The sequence below is a fragment of the Strigops habroptila genome, chromosome 2 (genome assembly GCF_004027225.2).
Source record: "Strigops habroptila isolate Jane chromosome 2, bStrHab1.2.pri, whole genome shotgun sequence".
In the NCBI taxonomy this organism is placed as follows: Eukaryota; Metazoa; Chordata; class Aves; order Psittaciformes; family Psittacidae; genus Strigops; species Strigops habroptila.
The window spans coordinates 21,345,571-21,359,006 of NC_044278.2; the positions used below are offsets into that span (position 1 = coordinate 21,345,571).

The 13,436-nt window shown below is 47.6% G+C and overlaps 2 protein-coding genes across 3 annotated transcripts in view; one reads left to right on the top strand and one right to left on the bottom strand.

Annotated features, from left to right (window-relative positions):
* BOC (BOC cell adhesion associated, oncogene regulated) overlaps window positions 1–7,541 on the top strand; it is a 55,634-nt gene extending 48,093 nt beyond the window's left edge. For both annotated transcript variants that reach the window (XM_030477332.1, XM_030477333.1), the window contains exons 11-19: window positions 470–676; window positions 1,485–1,666; window positions 2,759–2,864; window positions 3,053–3,175; window positions 3,832–4,053; window positions 4,467–4,693; window positions 5,280–5,359; window positions 6,080–6,273; window positions 6,846–7,541. In XM_030477332.1, the coding sequence (XP_030333192.1) occupies window positions 470–676; window positions 1,485–1,666; window positions 2,759–2,864; window positions 3,053–3,175; window positions 3,832–4,053; window positions 4,467–4,693; window positions 5,280–5,359; window positions 6,080–6,273; window positions 6,846–7,030 (1,526 nt within the window). In that variant the 3' untranslated portion in view covers window positions 7,031–7,541. The remainder of the gene's footprint in view (window positions 1–469; window positions 677–1,484; window positions 1,667–2,758; window positions 2,865–3,052; window positions 3,176–3,831; window positions 4,054–4,466; window positions 4,694–5,279; window positions 5,360–6,079; window positions 6,274–6,845) is intronic.
* Window positions 7,542–8,790: 1,249 nt separating this feature from the next.
* CFAP44 (cilia and flagella associated protein 44) overlaps window positions 8,791–13,436 on the bottom strand; it is a 42,738-nt gene continuing 38,092 nt past the window's right edge. Inside the window, exons 30-34 of the mRNA XM_030477390.1 lie at window positions 12,661–12,777; window positions 11,551–11,752; window positions 10,699–10,859; window positions 9,806–9,940; window positions 8,791–9,249 (exon numbers count right to left, since the gene is read on the bottom strand). Coding sequence (XP_030333250.1) covers window positions 9,112–9,249; window positions 9,806–9,940; window positions 10,699–10,859; window positions 11,551–11,752; window positions 12,661–12,777 — 753 coding nt within the window. The 3' untranslated portion in view covers window positions 8,791–9,111. The remainder of the gene's footprint in view (window positions 9,250–9,805; window positions 9,941–10,698; window positions 10,860–11,550; window positions 11,753–12,660; window positions 12,778–13,436) is intronic.

The window sequence follows — 13,436 nt, forward strand, 5'->3', positions numbered from 1 at the left end:
TCATGTCAGTAGTTCAGAACTTTTCCCTATTTCCTCCTCAGCTGGTCTTCTCAGTCTCTCCTGTTTTCATCTCCTGCACACATCTGTCCCCACTGTCAGTCTCTCCCTGTTCACTGCTCCCACATCAGCCAGGCTTTTTGCTCCATCTCCAGCTCTGCATCTGCATCTCTCACTGCTCTCCCTCCCACAATGGGTGTACACACCTCAAATCCTACTTGAGTTGGGAGTGGAAATGGAGCAAGATGCAAGCAGAAGTAAAAGATGTTTGCAGGGCACAAAGTGAGAGGAGTGAGGATTTGGGGGTGCCAGCTCTAATGAAGAGACAGAAGAGAGCAGGCAGGACTTCAGAGCATGTGGGTGGGTGCAATGCAGGTAGACCTTCACCCACATACTTCTAAGCTACAGGATCCTCCAGACAGGGCAAGAGACATATGTTTCCTGTCCTGATGTCCGTCTGTGCCCCTTGCAGCTCCAGAGGCACCAGACCGTCCAACCATCTCCATGGCATCAGAGACATCCGTGTACGTGACGTGGATCCCCCGTGGGAATGGTGGGTTCCCCATCCAGTCTTTCCGTGTGGAATACAAGAAACTGAAGAAGTTGGGAGACTGGGTCCTGGCCACCAGTGACATTCCTCCCTCTCGCCTCTCTGTGGAAATCCCAGGCTTGGAGAAAGGTAGGCAGGTGTTCTCCTCCCTGCTTCCTGGAGGTCTGCAGGAAGCTGTGCAGTCCCTGTGGGATGGTTAGCCATCTGTCATGTCGTGCTTAGCCCTGGCATGTGCAAGCAAAACAAAGCCTCCCCAGCTCCAACCTTACATGCATGGGGAAAAGCTGCAGATGCTTCTCCAATTTCTCCAGCTGCAAAGACCAGCATAGATTTGACCTCCCTCAGGGAGGCTTATGCATTTCTGTATTACAGGATATAGTTACTAAAGGCATTTGGTTTTGCCATTTACTAGACAGGACAGAACTTTCCTTAGCCACAGGCAAGACAGATGGGTACACAATTCCCATTGCACTTCATGTGAGAAAAGACAGCATCACTGAGCTGGACAGTTTAAAAGGGCAACACATCTACCCCAAATTAAAGACCAGTAAAATCATGTTTGGGTAAAAAATTATTTAGGCTTTGGGTTTTTAACTGATGTTTATGTACTTAATTTCTGTGTAGTAGAGGAAGGACGCTTTCCCATACCTGCTTTTGGGTCAGGACATCTCAATCCACACACACACTTTCCAGAACTGCTACCTGACCTCTAGACCATCCAGACAAGAATTGGGGAAGGCAAATAGTAGCAGGCTCCATCTAGCACGTGGCTGAAATCTAGCCTTTCAGTGCTTGTACTTTGATCAAAACCTCTCTGCAGGCCCTCTGCCTTTTGGAGAAGGTGTAGCCCCTCTCCACAGTCAGGCCTGTGCTTATAGTGGAAGTCTTGGAAGAATCCAATCTCTGCAATACTTTTATTTCCCATTTTTCCCTGTAGGCACATCCTATAAGTTCCGTGTCCGGGCACTGAACATCCTGGGAGAGAGTGAGCCCAGTGCAGCGTCTCGGCCGTACGTGGTGTCTGGGTACAGCAACCGAGTCTACGAGCGCCCTGTGGCTGGGCCATACATCACCTTCACGGATGCCATCAACGAGACCACCATCATGCTGAAGTGGATGGTAAGGTTTGTAGGGGTGGAGGTTTCTGAACGCACAGGAAGCAGGCATGTGGGTGCTACTTGCCATCTTCCAGGTTACCACACTGGAGACTGTCACCAGCACAAATGCATCTGGGATCCAATAGCTCCCTCCACCAAAGGAGGATTGGGCTTGGGCCACATAGACGTGGGGGAAGTCAGAGAGCTTAGGAAACCCTTTCTGTCTGAATCCAGTGTTGTACCCAGGAGGCATGTCAGCGGATAACCTCGGGGTCTTGACCATTTTGTTCAACAGGCACAATTCAGCAATGCACAGGATAGCTGCTTGCTTTCCCAGCCAAATTCCTGGAATCCATTGGCACCTCTGTCTGTCCTAGTAGTTGCCAGCAGATACATCCTTCACTCTCACTTGCTGGGTTGCAGTCTTAAGCGCTGATAATCTTTTTAGGAGTGGGCAGGATCTTTTGGATCACAAGCCTAGATCCAAGTGTTTTCAACAGCTTAGGGTTTCGTCAGAGGGGTTCATTACCCTCTTCTCTCCCAGCTGCTTCTAGCCAGAAATTGCTACAGGGCAGGATGGGCACTGCTGTTTATTTAAACACAAACAGTAGCTGATAAACACTGGGTGAAAGATAGCAAGAACACACGAAGCTGGGACAGTCCTGCCCTGGGTGGAGGAGGATCAGAGCTGTCTTCAAAAACACAAGACTCCTGGGGTCACTGGTTCCTGGCAAGAAGCAGTTTGTCTGGAAGCCATGAGCCTGCTGGAGTCCAAGTGAAGGTCTGCTTGCCCTTGCGCCGGCTGAGATGCTGCTGTTGAGGATTTTTTTCTCTGAAGCATTGGCTGTGGTTGCTGAGAGGGAGCAGAGTACTGGATGCTTAGGGTGACAGGACCAGACTCATGGCTTGTCTGTTACTTGAGAAGCAAGGTGCGACTACAAAATAGCACTGAGCTCTTGGAAGGAAGCCCTTACCATGCAAACCAGTGGCAACAGAAGGAAGTTTCCCCTGCTGGGACTTCCTCCTGTCCCATCCCATTTATGGCAACTGCTCCTCACCTGGTACCATACGGAGCACAGGTATCTGCTAATGTCTGCTCTCCCATTCTCTGCAGTATATCCCAGCCAGCAACAACAACACTCCCATCCATGGTTTTTACATCTACTACCGCCCCACTGACAGTGACAATGACAGTGACTACAAGAAGGATGTGGTGGAAGGTAAGAGATTCTGAGAGACCGGTCCCAGCTGCTGCTTCCCTCTGGAAGAGTAGACAGCCAGGAGGAGCCTGTGCACAAAAGGCTCAGCTGCTGCTGTCCAGGCCTGCTTTACCTAGCACTGCTGCAGAGCTGTGCCAGCTGCATGTTCCCTGAGGAAGCCAACAGCACGGTGTTTGTTCCCTCCTCAGGAGATCGGTACTGGCACTCCATCAGCCACCTGCAGCCAGAGACCTCGTATGACATTAAGATGCAATGCTTCAACGAGGGTGGTGAAAGCGAGTTCAGCAACGTGATGATCTGTGAAACCAAAGGTAAGCAGTTGCACAGGGCACCTCTGAGAGCGCTGCATGCTGCCTTCCCTGCCTGCAGCTGTGAGAGCACAGCAAGGCAAGTACCATCCCTGCCTCACCATGTGGCATCCAAGGTCAGGCAAGGTGATGGAGGCAGCACTGGGGAGAAGAGAGGCAGAGATTGTTGATGCTGCTGATAGGTATGTGTATACACCCGTGCCGCAGACCTTTTGTGCAGGGTCCATCACTGTTTCCCTTGATGTAGTAGTTACCTTTTGTTTTCCTAAGTGTCACACAGGTGGTGACTGGAACCAGAAGGGCTAACTTGCCCTTGCTGTGCCAAACTCCTGTTTGGTTATAAGCAGGGCCCATGTTGTCTTCCAAGAAGCTGCACTGTCATGATAGGAACAGCATTAAGTCCGAGTGTATGTTTTGGAGAAGCTATTTTCCTTTTGCTTTAGCAGCCCAAAAGTCTGGCAGCTCTGTAAACCAAGCACAGAAGACTCGTCTGTACTGCAGTATGCAATAGCCTAGGAAGTCCTCTGACATCCAGGGGCACTTCTTTAAAGCCATAATAGAAGTCTGTCCATTCCCCAGCAGCATAGACATGCCTGGAGCGGGCTGCTATTCCACTCGCCATGCCTGTGTCTAATGCTCGCTCGCTCTTCCCTTTGCAGCTCGGAAGTCCCTTGGTCTGCCGGGTCGTCTTCCACCCTCCACAGTGCCCCCCCAGCAGCATCCCCCGCTCAGTGGTGGACACAGTGGCCTGGGGGCAGGAGCCATGGTGGCCCGTTCCAGCGACTTGCCGTACTTGATTGTAGGCGTTGTGCTGGGCTCTATCGTACTCCTCATCGTGGCTTTCATCCCCTTTTGCCTTTGGAGAGCCTGGTCCAAGCAGAGTAAGAGTTCTTGCTTGAGATTTACAAGATGTGCTCTGCCCTGTGGGTTATCTCTGCTCTTGGGTGTCATTGGGTCAAACACCCAAAATGTGAGGCTGCACATTCTGGGCAGCGAGGGGAGGGTAGGCAGAGGGCAGTCTCAAATGTCCTGTCGAACCCCATAAAGACAAAGCCACTGTTTGTCCCTTGTCCTACTTACCTTGTTGGGAAGGACCCCTGGGACTAGAATGGGGGAAAGAGGCACTCCCTTTACTTTCATGTAGGCCCCCTTTCCACCACTTCTCTCCAAAGGATGCTTTGGATGCCAGAATAGCTGCCTGATAGGACAGCCTAACATTAGCCCTGCTGAGCTTCAAGAAGCTCAAGCTTACCTCTGATTTTGTCCTCAGACTTCCTCTTCTTTCCCTCTGCAGAGCAAACCATTGACATGGGCTTCCCAGGAGCTGGGCTGCTGGTCTCGTCCTGCCAGTACACCATGGTGCCTCTGAGGGGCATCTCTGCTCCTCGTGCCAATGGACATCCCTATATTAACGGGCAGCCCTATGCCAACGGGGCACATCTGAATGGCATCTGCCCCTCTGCAGGAGTGGGATATGCAAGCACCAAGCCCCGAGAGTACAGTCCAGATGAAGTGCCACAGGTATGTCCATACCTGTGGTTAAAAGTTGGTTTGACGTGAGCTTGGATATTGCAGTGAGAGGGCTTCTGCAGACATGTCTGGCACCCTTTGCAGCATGTACAAGTGGCAAGACTGGCTTCTTAAAAGAGATTTCCCCTTTGCAGTGGAGTCTGAGACATGGGAGGAACAGAAAGGTCTCCAAAACACTGGTGAAGAGGTGGTTTCTTGGGGCAGTGGCTCTAAGTATGGAGGAGACAGTGAGCAAAGGCTACACTTAGAGGAATGGTTCCTGTTTCTCCTGAGCGGAGCTCACAGGGACTGGCCATGTTGAGAGCTTGGTGTGCAAATAGTAACACAGGCCAAGTGCCACAGCCAACACTATAAATTGGTTATCATCATCCCCTTTGATTCAGCAGTAAGTGTGAAGTGAGTTTTTCAGTGCTTAATTCCACTGTCCTCTGTAGCAAAAGAAAGTTACAGCTTTCCCTGCCCTATGTAGTAAGAGCTTCAGCAGCCTGCCCCAGGGGTCTGGCTCCCAGATCAACACCTGCTTCTTAATGCTGCTGTGTGGCATTGCTCTGCTGAGAATCTATCTCTCTCCTTCCAGTCGCACGAGGAGACCAACACTTTGCTGCAGGCGAGAGTGCTCCAAAACGGGAATGTCCAGCAAGAATACCAGCCCTCCAGGTTAGTCTTGGCTTGTGGAAGGGGAGTGTGGAACGATCCAGTGGGACCCACAAGACTATATGCTTGCAAGAACTTGCTCTCACCACACTCCCATCTTTCCCAGTTCACTTGGGAATCGAGTCCATGCTCCAGAAATAGACCTTCTTGGTCTAAATTCTCTTCACATAGCTTGTTTCTCTTAGGGTTTGAGGGAGGAATAATTTATTTGTAGAGATGGCCAAGACATACTTCCCCCTGCCTCCTTTTCCTCCCTCTGCTCCTAAGTGGGAGACTGAAAAGTGGAGTGAGAGAAGCTAACATCTATGAATGGATGATGATAAGCAGCTGCCCCAGAACCTGGCCAGGATCCAGTTGTGGGTGCTTTGTGTCTCGCCGTTCAGACATCAAGTCATTATTCCTGTGGTGCCCGGGAGGAGGTATTCCTCCCAACTCCTGTGGCACTCATTAGGTGTTGAATCATGGATAACAGGTCCCATCGCCTCGTTCCCATCCTACAAGCACATCCCAATTTCTCCTTTTCCCTCATTAGGAATGCTCTATGTTACTTCATTCTCTGCAGCTGGCAGAGAAGTTACATAGGTCCTATCTTTCAAGGAGGCAAGATCCCTGCCCATGGCAGTGGATTTGGAACTAGATGATCTTTAAGGTCCCTTCAAACCCAACCATTCTATGGTTCCATGATCTGTTAATAGTGCTAAACCTCTTTGTCTGCCTCACCAGGTTGCCCAACCCAAGAACAGAAGACAGCTCATTCCTTTACAATCTCCCAGATGACTCCACTCACCAACTTCTTCAGCCGCAAGATGACTGTCCTCACCTTCAAGAGCACTTTGTTGGTCTCCATCATCCAGTGATGAGCAGCAAAGTGGGAGGCCCCAGCCTGGATGCTCGACGGGATCCCCTGTTCCACCAAGGTCAGTGGTCTGGAAAACTCTGTGTTTGTTTCATCTCATTGTTTCAGGCTGATCTTGCAGAGAAGTCTCACTGTAGAGCCTTTCTGATGGCTCTGTTCATGCTTGCTTCTGCAGAGCAAGTACGATTTTAACACAACAGCATGGAAGGACCATACTAGCAGTTGGGGAGTGTAAATTGCCTCAGTCAGTTTTAGAGGATACATTTCTCCAAAAGCTTTCCCTGTATGTTGTTGGAAGGGCACACACCCAACTCCAGTTGCAGAGCTACTGTCCTTTAGTCCTTCTTAATTTTGCATTTTCCAGACTGCCAGTAAAACAGCAAGGTCCCTGAAAAATTACGTGAATCCATCTCCCTAGAACATGATCCACTGATCCAGCCCTGTAGTGTGGATCAGACTTGTGGTGTGCAAGCATGGGATCAAACTCCCATGTAGCCAGGGCTTTCTGAATGCAGCTCTTCCTCTTTGATCAGAGTACCTATCCTCATAGAGTGGACTGTTGACAAGAAAGCTACCCCAGACTCTCTCATTTCCTTATGCATTGTAATAACTTCTTGCTCTTTTCCCTTTCAGGAAGCCCTTGCTGCCTCGGCCTAGTGCCAGTTGAAGAGGTAGAAAGACTAGACTGCTGCCAGCCCAGAGGAGATCTCCATCCCCCGAATCCAGCGATCTCCTCTTTGGGTCAGGACCTACCAAGACACCTGAACAGCAGCCCGCCACCACTGAGGCCCTTAGAGACTCATTCTTCTGCCAGCTAGGGACCAAGCTGCCTTTTGCAAAAGATTTATTCTAAAGAGAAAAAGAGAATGGGTATTTATTTTTGTATAACACCCCTATTTATATATTTATGCACTTGTATATAGATGTATATGTGCCTTTTATAATGCTATGGAGACAGAAGGCATCCTGAGCAAGGTCACAGGAGGGTCCAGGAAATAACAGCAGCAGCTCTCCTTGGCACCAGGCTGTTCATCAGAGCAAAGATGAAAACAGCAGCACAAGAGACATCACAGGACATGGGTGCAAACAGAGCTGCCATCATGAAGATCTAGCACCCTCTTGCAGTGAGGGCTTCACGAAGGGTAATGCTGTCAAAAAGGTCCCAGGAAGGTTTGTCCCAGGAACACACTCCTGTGAATGGACTTGGAGTTATGCTCTCTGCCTGCTCATCTTAGACAACCCTTCACATACACGCCATCTGCAGACGCGTATCTGTAAAGACAAACCCACGCTTTAACATCTAAAATAAAGGCTTTAGTCTTTTCTGTGGCTGGCTGTATGCTAAATCCTGCCACAGAATGAACCTGCTCTTTGCTTGCAGACGTACAGCAAGCAGAACACCTGGGGAAAGGGGACATTTTCCTGCAGCTACAGTTTTCCAGATAGCAACCGATAAAAATGTTCTTAATGCTGAGCTCAGGAGAAGAGGGACATCTGCTGCCTGCACCAGTTAAGTGATGTGGAACTTGTAGTGAGGAGCACAGCTAGAGGAAAGTTTCATTTATCTCCAAGGACTGCATGAGTTTGGGGATGGGGGGGAGAGAGGCAGATAGACATGCAAATCTCTGTAAATGTTCTTTCCTTATCCCCCATCCTGTGGTTTTCCAGCTTCAAAAGCTTTCAGCATCCCAGCCTTGTGGACAAGGGTGGGCTTTTCCGCTGAAGGAAACGGGATGCTCAGCACCTTCACAGAGACCCACTGGAAAGGCAGGTTGCACAAGTGCCATTCATGTGGTTGTGCTGGGGCCAGCAGGGGCAGTTCTTGTGCCTGGCCGGGATAGGGTTGGATCCTGGATGAGTGTACACCAGACAGAGGAGTGAAAACACAGCGGCAAAACACAGGGGAAGTGGGGAGGAAGAGCAAGAGCAGCTTCGGGTTGTTCACTCTTATTTACTTAAAAGTTAGCAACAAGCCCCAGGCTTCCCTGTGTGCCCTGAAAAACTGTGCACTGGGCTAACAGTGCAACACAACCCCTCCGCTTTGGGGTGAAGGAAGTTTCCACAGTAAGACAGGGTAAGTGCTGTAAATGATCACACACTGCCACCATACCAGATGCCAGAGGTAAAAAAGAATAAAACCTGAAAACATACACTCTGATCAGGCTAAAGCCAGGGGAATTACAGGCTCTTTGCATTTGCTGTACCCTCCTCCTGCCAGGTGAATACCCCCTCCTGCACTGCAGTGCAGTTTGCCACTGCTACAGAGGCAAGGGGGAAAGTATTTCATAGGCTCCGTTCCCATCTGAGCACTATAGGCCCTGAGGATAAAGGTCCCTTGGCTTTCCCCAAACAAATGGCACTTCCCTTGACCCTAACTAGCTGAGTCAGCAGAGAAGTGCCATTGCTGCTAGGATGTTCAGCAATAAAAAAGGCACCCTTAAGGCAGATCTCTTTTACCATTTTTGAGAAGAAAGGTACCAAAACTCTATATGCCCATGCAAAACTCATATCCAGCCTTCAACAGCTACACACGTGAAGAACAGACACACACAGATAGGGCATTAGCCCTGGGCAAATCTCTGCGGTAGACCAATAACAGCCTTTAATAGTTGTATTTCCATTTCTTTATTCCATATCTTTCACTAAAGCCATATTTTGATAGGGGAAACAAACACAACCCATTAAAACTAAACCCCTGTATAGCCAAAGGAATTCATTTCACGCTTCCAGGTATGACTACTGCCCCAGTTAACTACATCCATTTTCAAGGGAGACTTGGACTGTTAGTTACCATTTCTGGTGTAAGAATAGGGAATGATGCAGTTGGTGTCTCAGAGTCCTGCGGTGATGAAGGTTGTAGAAAGAGGCACCCATCTTTTCTAAGGACAGCGAGTTCTTTTCAGTACCCACCTTTTCTGTTTAGAAGACTGATTTCTTGTCTTAGGAGGGCTGTGTCACCAGTGATGCGCTTGAGCCGTGACTCCAGCCTGGCCTTATCTTTGATGTCAGTAGTTCGGGTGTGCCGAAATTCTACTCCCTGTAAGGAGAGGAAAAAATAGCTCCTATAAAACATGGGAGAATAAACAGTGAAGTTTATTTCAAGTGGGAAAGCGAAGCTTCCCAAGAGGCAGCACAGCTCCATGGCTTCTCCACTTCTCAGTTAGAACTACTTGCAAGTCAGAGTGACGGAATACTGACTTGGACTCAGACTGTCACAGGTGGCTGCCCAATTCCGTAATAGAGAGCAAAGAAAACACTTTAGTTCATTTGGCCATTTCTGTGTAACAAAAGGATAATTTTGACTTGCCACAAGATGGTTTTTAATTAGAAGTAAGATGGATTTGTTTCAATATTAGAAAGCAGCTAAGTAAGAAATTACAGAGAAGCAAAGGTAAGGCCTGCTTCAGGATCAGTTAATTCATCTCCCTTCCTACAAGACCCGGGGCAGCCATTCAGCCTGTGCCACTAGGCAATATTAGCCCAAACTGCTGACAGCAGAGCAGGACGCGAGACCAGAGAGCTGGTGAAGGCCAGATGATCGACCCCTTACCCATGTCTGAACAGCCCCAAACCTGCAGCGGTTAAAGGCTTACCACATCATTCTTTAGTGAAGCCAGCTTAGTTTCAAGTTGCTGCTTTTCAAAACAAAACTGGTTCAGCTGTTGCAGCTTGCTGCTGTTTTCCTTTGTCAGCTTCATTAGCTGCTGCTTCAGGTCTGAGATTCTTTTCTAGAAAGGTATAAAAGGTTTATGTGGGATGAAAGAGGACAAAAAGGTGAGGAAGAAATGCTAGGTGCAACATAAGTAAGTGTCACAGAAGTGAGGTGAACAAGAGACTGATCCTGCACACACCACCTGATCCCACAGTACCTTTAGTGCAACCTGTCACCTATTTATTTTTTTATTTCATGTTACAAATGCCTAAGTAGGTAAAGCAGTTAGGCAGGCAAAGGTGTGGGAAAGAGAAAGCCACTAGGTACATCATACTTCCATATCTGCCCTTCTGTAAGGGCAGCATAAGAGTGTTTCCGACTTGCATGGTAGCAGCTGAGCCACAGGCCCCACCAGGTAGACATGAGCTTTTCAGACTGCACAGACCAGTGCTGCAGGCACGAGCCAGGGATGCCCTGTACTCTGTTGATGAAGGTGGCGGGAGGAGGCAGTAGGTGCTGAATGGCAGCTGGAAACCAAAGGAAAGCACTGGAAGAACTTCACACAGGGACTGAAGCAGAAAGATGCATTTGAGGAAAGTAACATAAAAAGATCATCAACTACCTCCATGAAAAATAGGATGTGTGTGCATCAGCAACTGGAGCAGAGATAGGAATGATGATAGGAAATGAGAGCTGGACATTACTGTCTATTAATGATGACTGAAAAAAAACCCCAAACATGAACATGTTCACAAAAGATTTTACTGTAACTGTTCAGTCCCAGAGAAATGAAACCATGACAGATCATCATAACGCTCTTTTCCTGCTCCTTACCTCCCACTCTTTGAGTTCCTGGGAGTGCTTATATTCTTTCTCCATTATTTGCACTTCCAACTCTTCCACGCGTATGTTAACGGAGTATGATTGAACTGCTTCAAAATCAACCAGCCTGCCAAACTTCTTCATCATCAGGTAATTGCACTTCTCTTCCAGTTCTAACAGAAGGGGTAGGACACAAATGGCAGCACTGTCTTTCATTGGTTAGTAAGAACTTCTGCCTTAACCCCAGCTCTTTGTCTGAGCTCTTTGGTATTTGCTCTGTAATAAGTAATTCACACAAGCTCACAAAGAGCTCACGACTGAATGTTGCCACCTGTCTTTGCCCATGACCATGACTAAAACATACTCTAAGGCAGTTCTAGTAACCTGCTCCTTCACCAAAGGCCGTATAGGACCTCTGGAGGTCTGGTGGTGCTAGACACATCTTTGGGTTTGGTCCTTGGGAAGGTGTTTTGATTAGGGCTTGTTTCATTCTTTCTGTGCTACACAGAGGAGGAAACTGCCAAAAAAGCTTTGGGGAAAGTACTTTTTCCTAGCAGTTCTGGTTTACAGCCAGAAATAGCAATCATGTGTCCTGACTTCCAGTGTCTCATCTCAGTCAACTCTCCTTATACCAAGTTCCCAAATGATTTTACACAGCCTAATGACTCTGCAGTGCTGGAGAATACTACCAATACTTCATCAAAACAGTCCGCTTGATCTGCTCTTTCTGTTTGATTTTCTGCAGTAACCAGCTGTGACATCTATGTGAGTGTAAAGACAGACATCTGGTGAGTTACCCACACCAAGTGAGGGGGACAGAATGAGCATTAGTATGCTGTGCTGTTCAGAGTCTCTGTTACTCACGTCGAATTGTTATCTCCATCTCCTTTTTGTCCTGGATAAGCTGCTTATGTTGCTCCTGAGCCGCCTTATAGATCTCTCTTTGCATTAGCTTTTCATTATGTAGGTCCACGATTCTCTTCTGCAGATACTCTAAGGACTGGTTGGTAAATACCAAAGCCTGGGAGAAGTCACTGGGCATCTCCCCATTAATCAAGTACTCCACCTGGAAGAAACAGCCACGAGCAAGGCTGACTTGACTTATGAAGGGTGCTGGTGATCTCTCTGGATAACAAAGGTGTGAGTGTTAGAGAACTAATGAGTGAGGCAATAGTAAGTGTGGGCACAGCTCACAGTTTGGGTCAGGGAATCGCTACCACTCAGCAAAGCTCAAAGACTACTTAGAGCTGTGATGGCTGCATACGTATAAAGATGTCTACCCTTCTATGGCACCTGGAGGAAGAGGGGAGTAAGGGACTCCCTGTCAACTGTAATTTTGAATGATCCAGGAGCTGCAGGATTGCATAGTCAGGCCTTAGACTTGTTGGTCTTAATTACCAACTTTTTAAGGAGAAGGGAGATAGGCAAGATAAGTTGTCTCTCTGTTCTTAGAGGCATATAAGCCAGAACAGGCTTGTTCTCTCTCTGAGGACAAGATTCAGCCTAGAGGAAATAACAGTAGTCTCTTGAGTTTCCTTCTTATCATCCCTGTGTTCACAGGGATGTGCAGATGAATGCGTTGCATCCAATACAGCATTACTAAATTGGCAATACTCCCAAGAGTTTAAATAGTTTGGGGACTTTTTTGGTTTGTTTTTTGGGGTGGTGTTTTTTTTCCAAGAGAGCATCAGTGAGTATGGACCTGAAAGAAAATCCCATGACTAACCTATAAAACACTTGAAGACTAAGCACTAGGCTGGCCTATCTGTCCTTGCGTCTTTTCTGTCAGTATGGGAGAAGGGGAGGGGGGAAAGAATCCAGAGGAAATAGCAGCATGAAGTTCAATTAATGGCACACTTCACTCCCAGGAGACTCTGGTGAATCAGGAACTAAGGGCCCCAAAGAACAGTAACACCATTGTTTAGATGTACATTGGCTATTCTGCAGATGCAGATGCACGACATCTTGAATTACCTGATGGAGTTTCAAAGGCACGGCTACGTATAGATCATTCATTCTCTGCTGCTTTTCCCACTGAAAGGTATCCAGTTCCCTGTCTGCTGTGTCCAAGCTGGTTTCCACTTCTTTTGCCTGCAGAAGGACAAATTGTGGACGAACAAAAATCTTGTGGTACTCAAATACCGCAAGGTTCTGTGTTAGAGTTCCTGCTCCAAAGGGAAAGAAGCATAGAAAAAAAATGCTCTTTTTTTTCCTACATACTCTGATAGATGAGTTTCACAGGCAGACCCAAGGCTCATCAACGTACTCAAGCAAAATTCTACCCCGAGTACCTCTGCACACATGTAAGCTTATAAATGTCTCCTTAGTAGAGAAGCCCTGTATGTATCAAGAGACAGCTGCTTTGTTTAGTGTCTAAAACACTTCTAGATCTACAGAGCCTAAAAGATATTTTTTATTAGGTTATGCCTGGAAATGCTTATTGATTCTGCATGAGAAAAGAACAATTCAGACTCAAATGTCAGACCCCAGGGTGAGTATGTGGCAGCTGGCACTTAGTAAAGCTTTTTGTAAGTTAAGCATATTTGATGGAACATTTTTGAGACACAATAAAAGCAAGACTTGCATAATGCTATTTTGGCAGAACTCTCTCTCTATCCCGGATAACCCTTCAAATTAAGATATTTTGGAGTTAATATAAGTCAAATGTCTTGATGAATGCAGGAGCTCAGAAAAAGCTGAAAGGAAAACTTGCACCGAGAGAGTTTATTGAGTGATTACTATGACAAAGA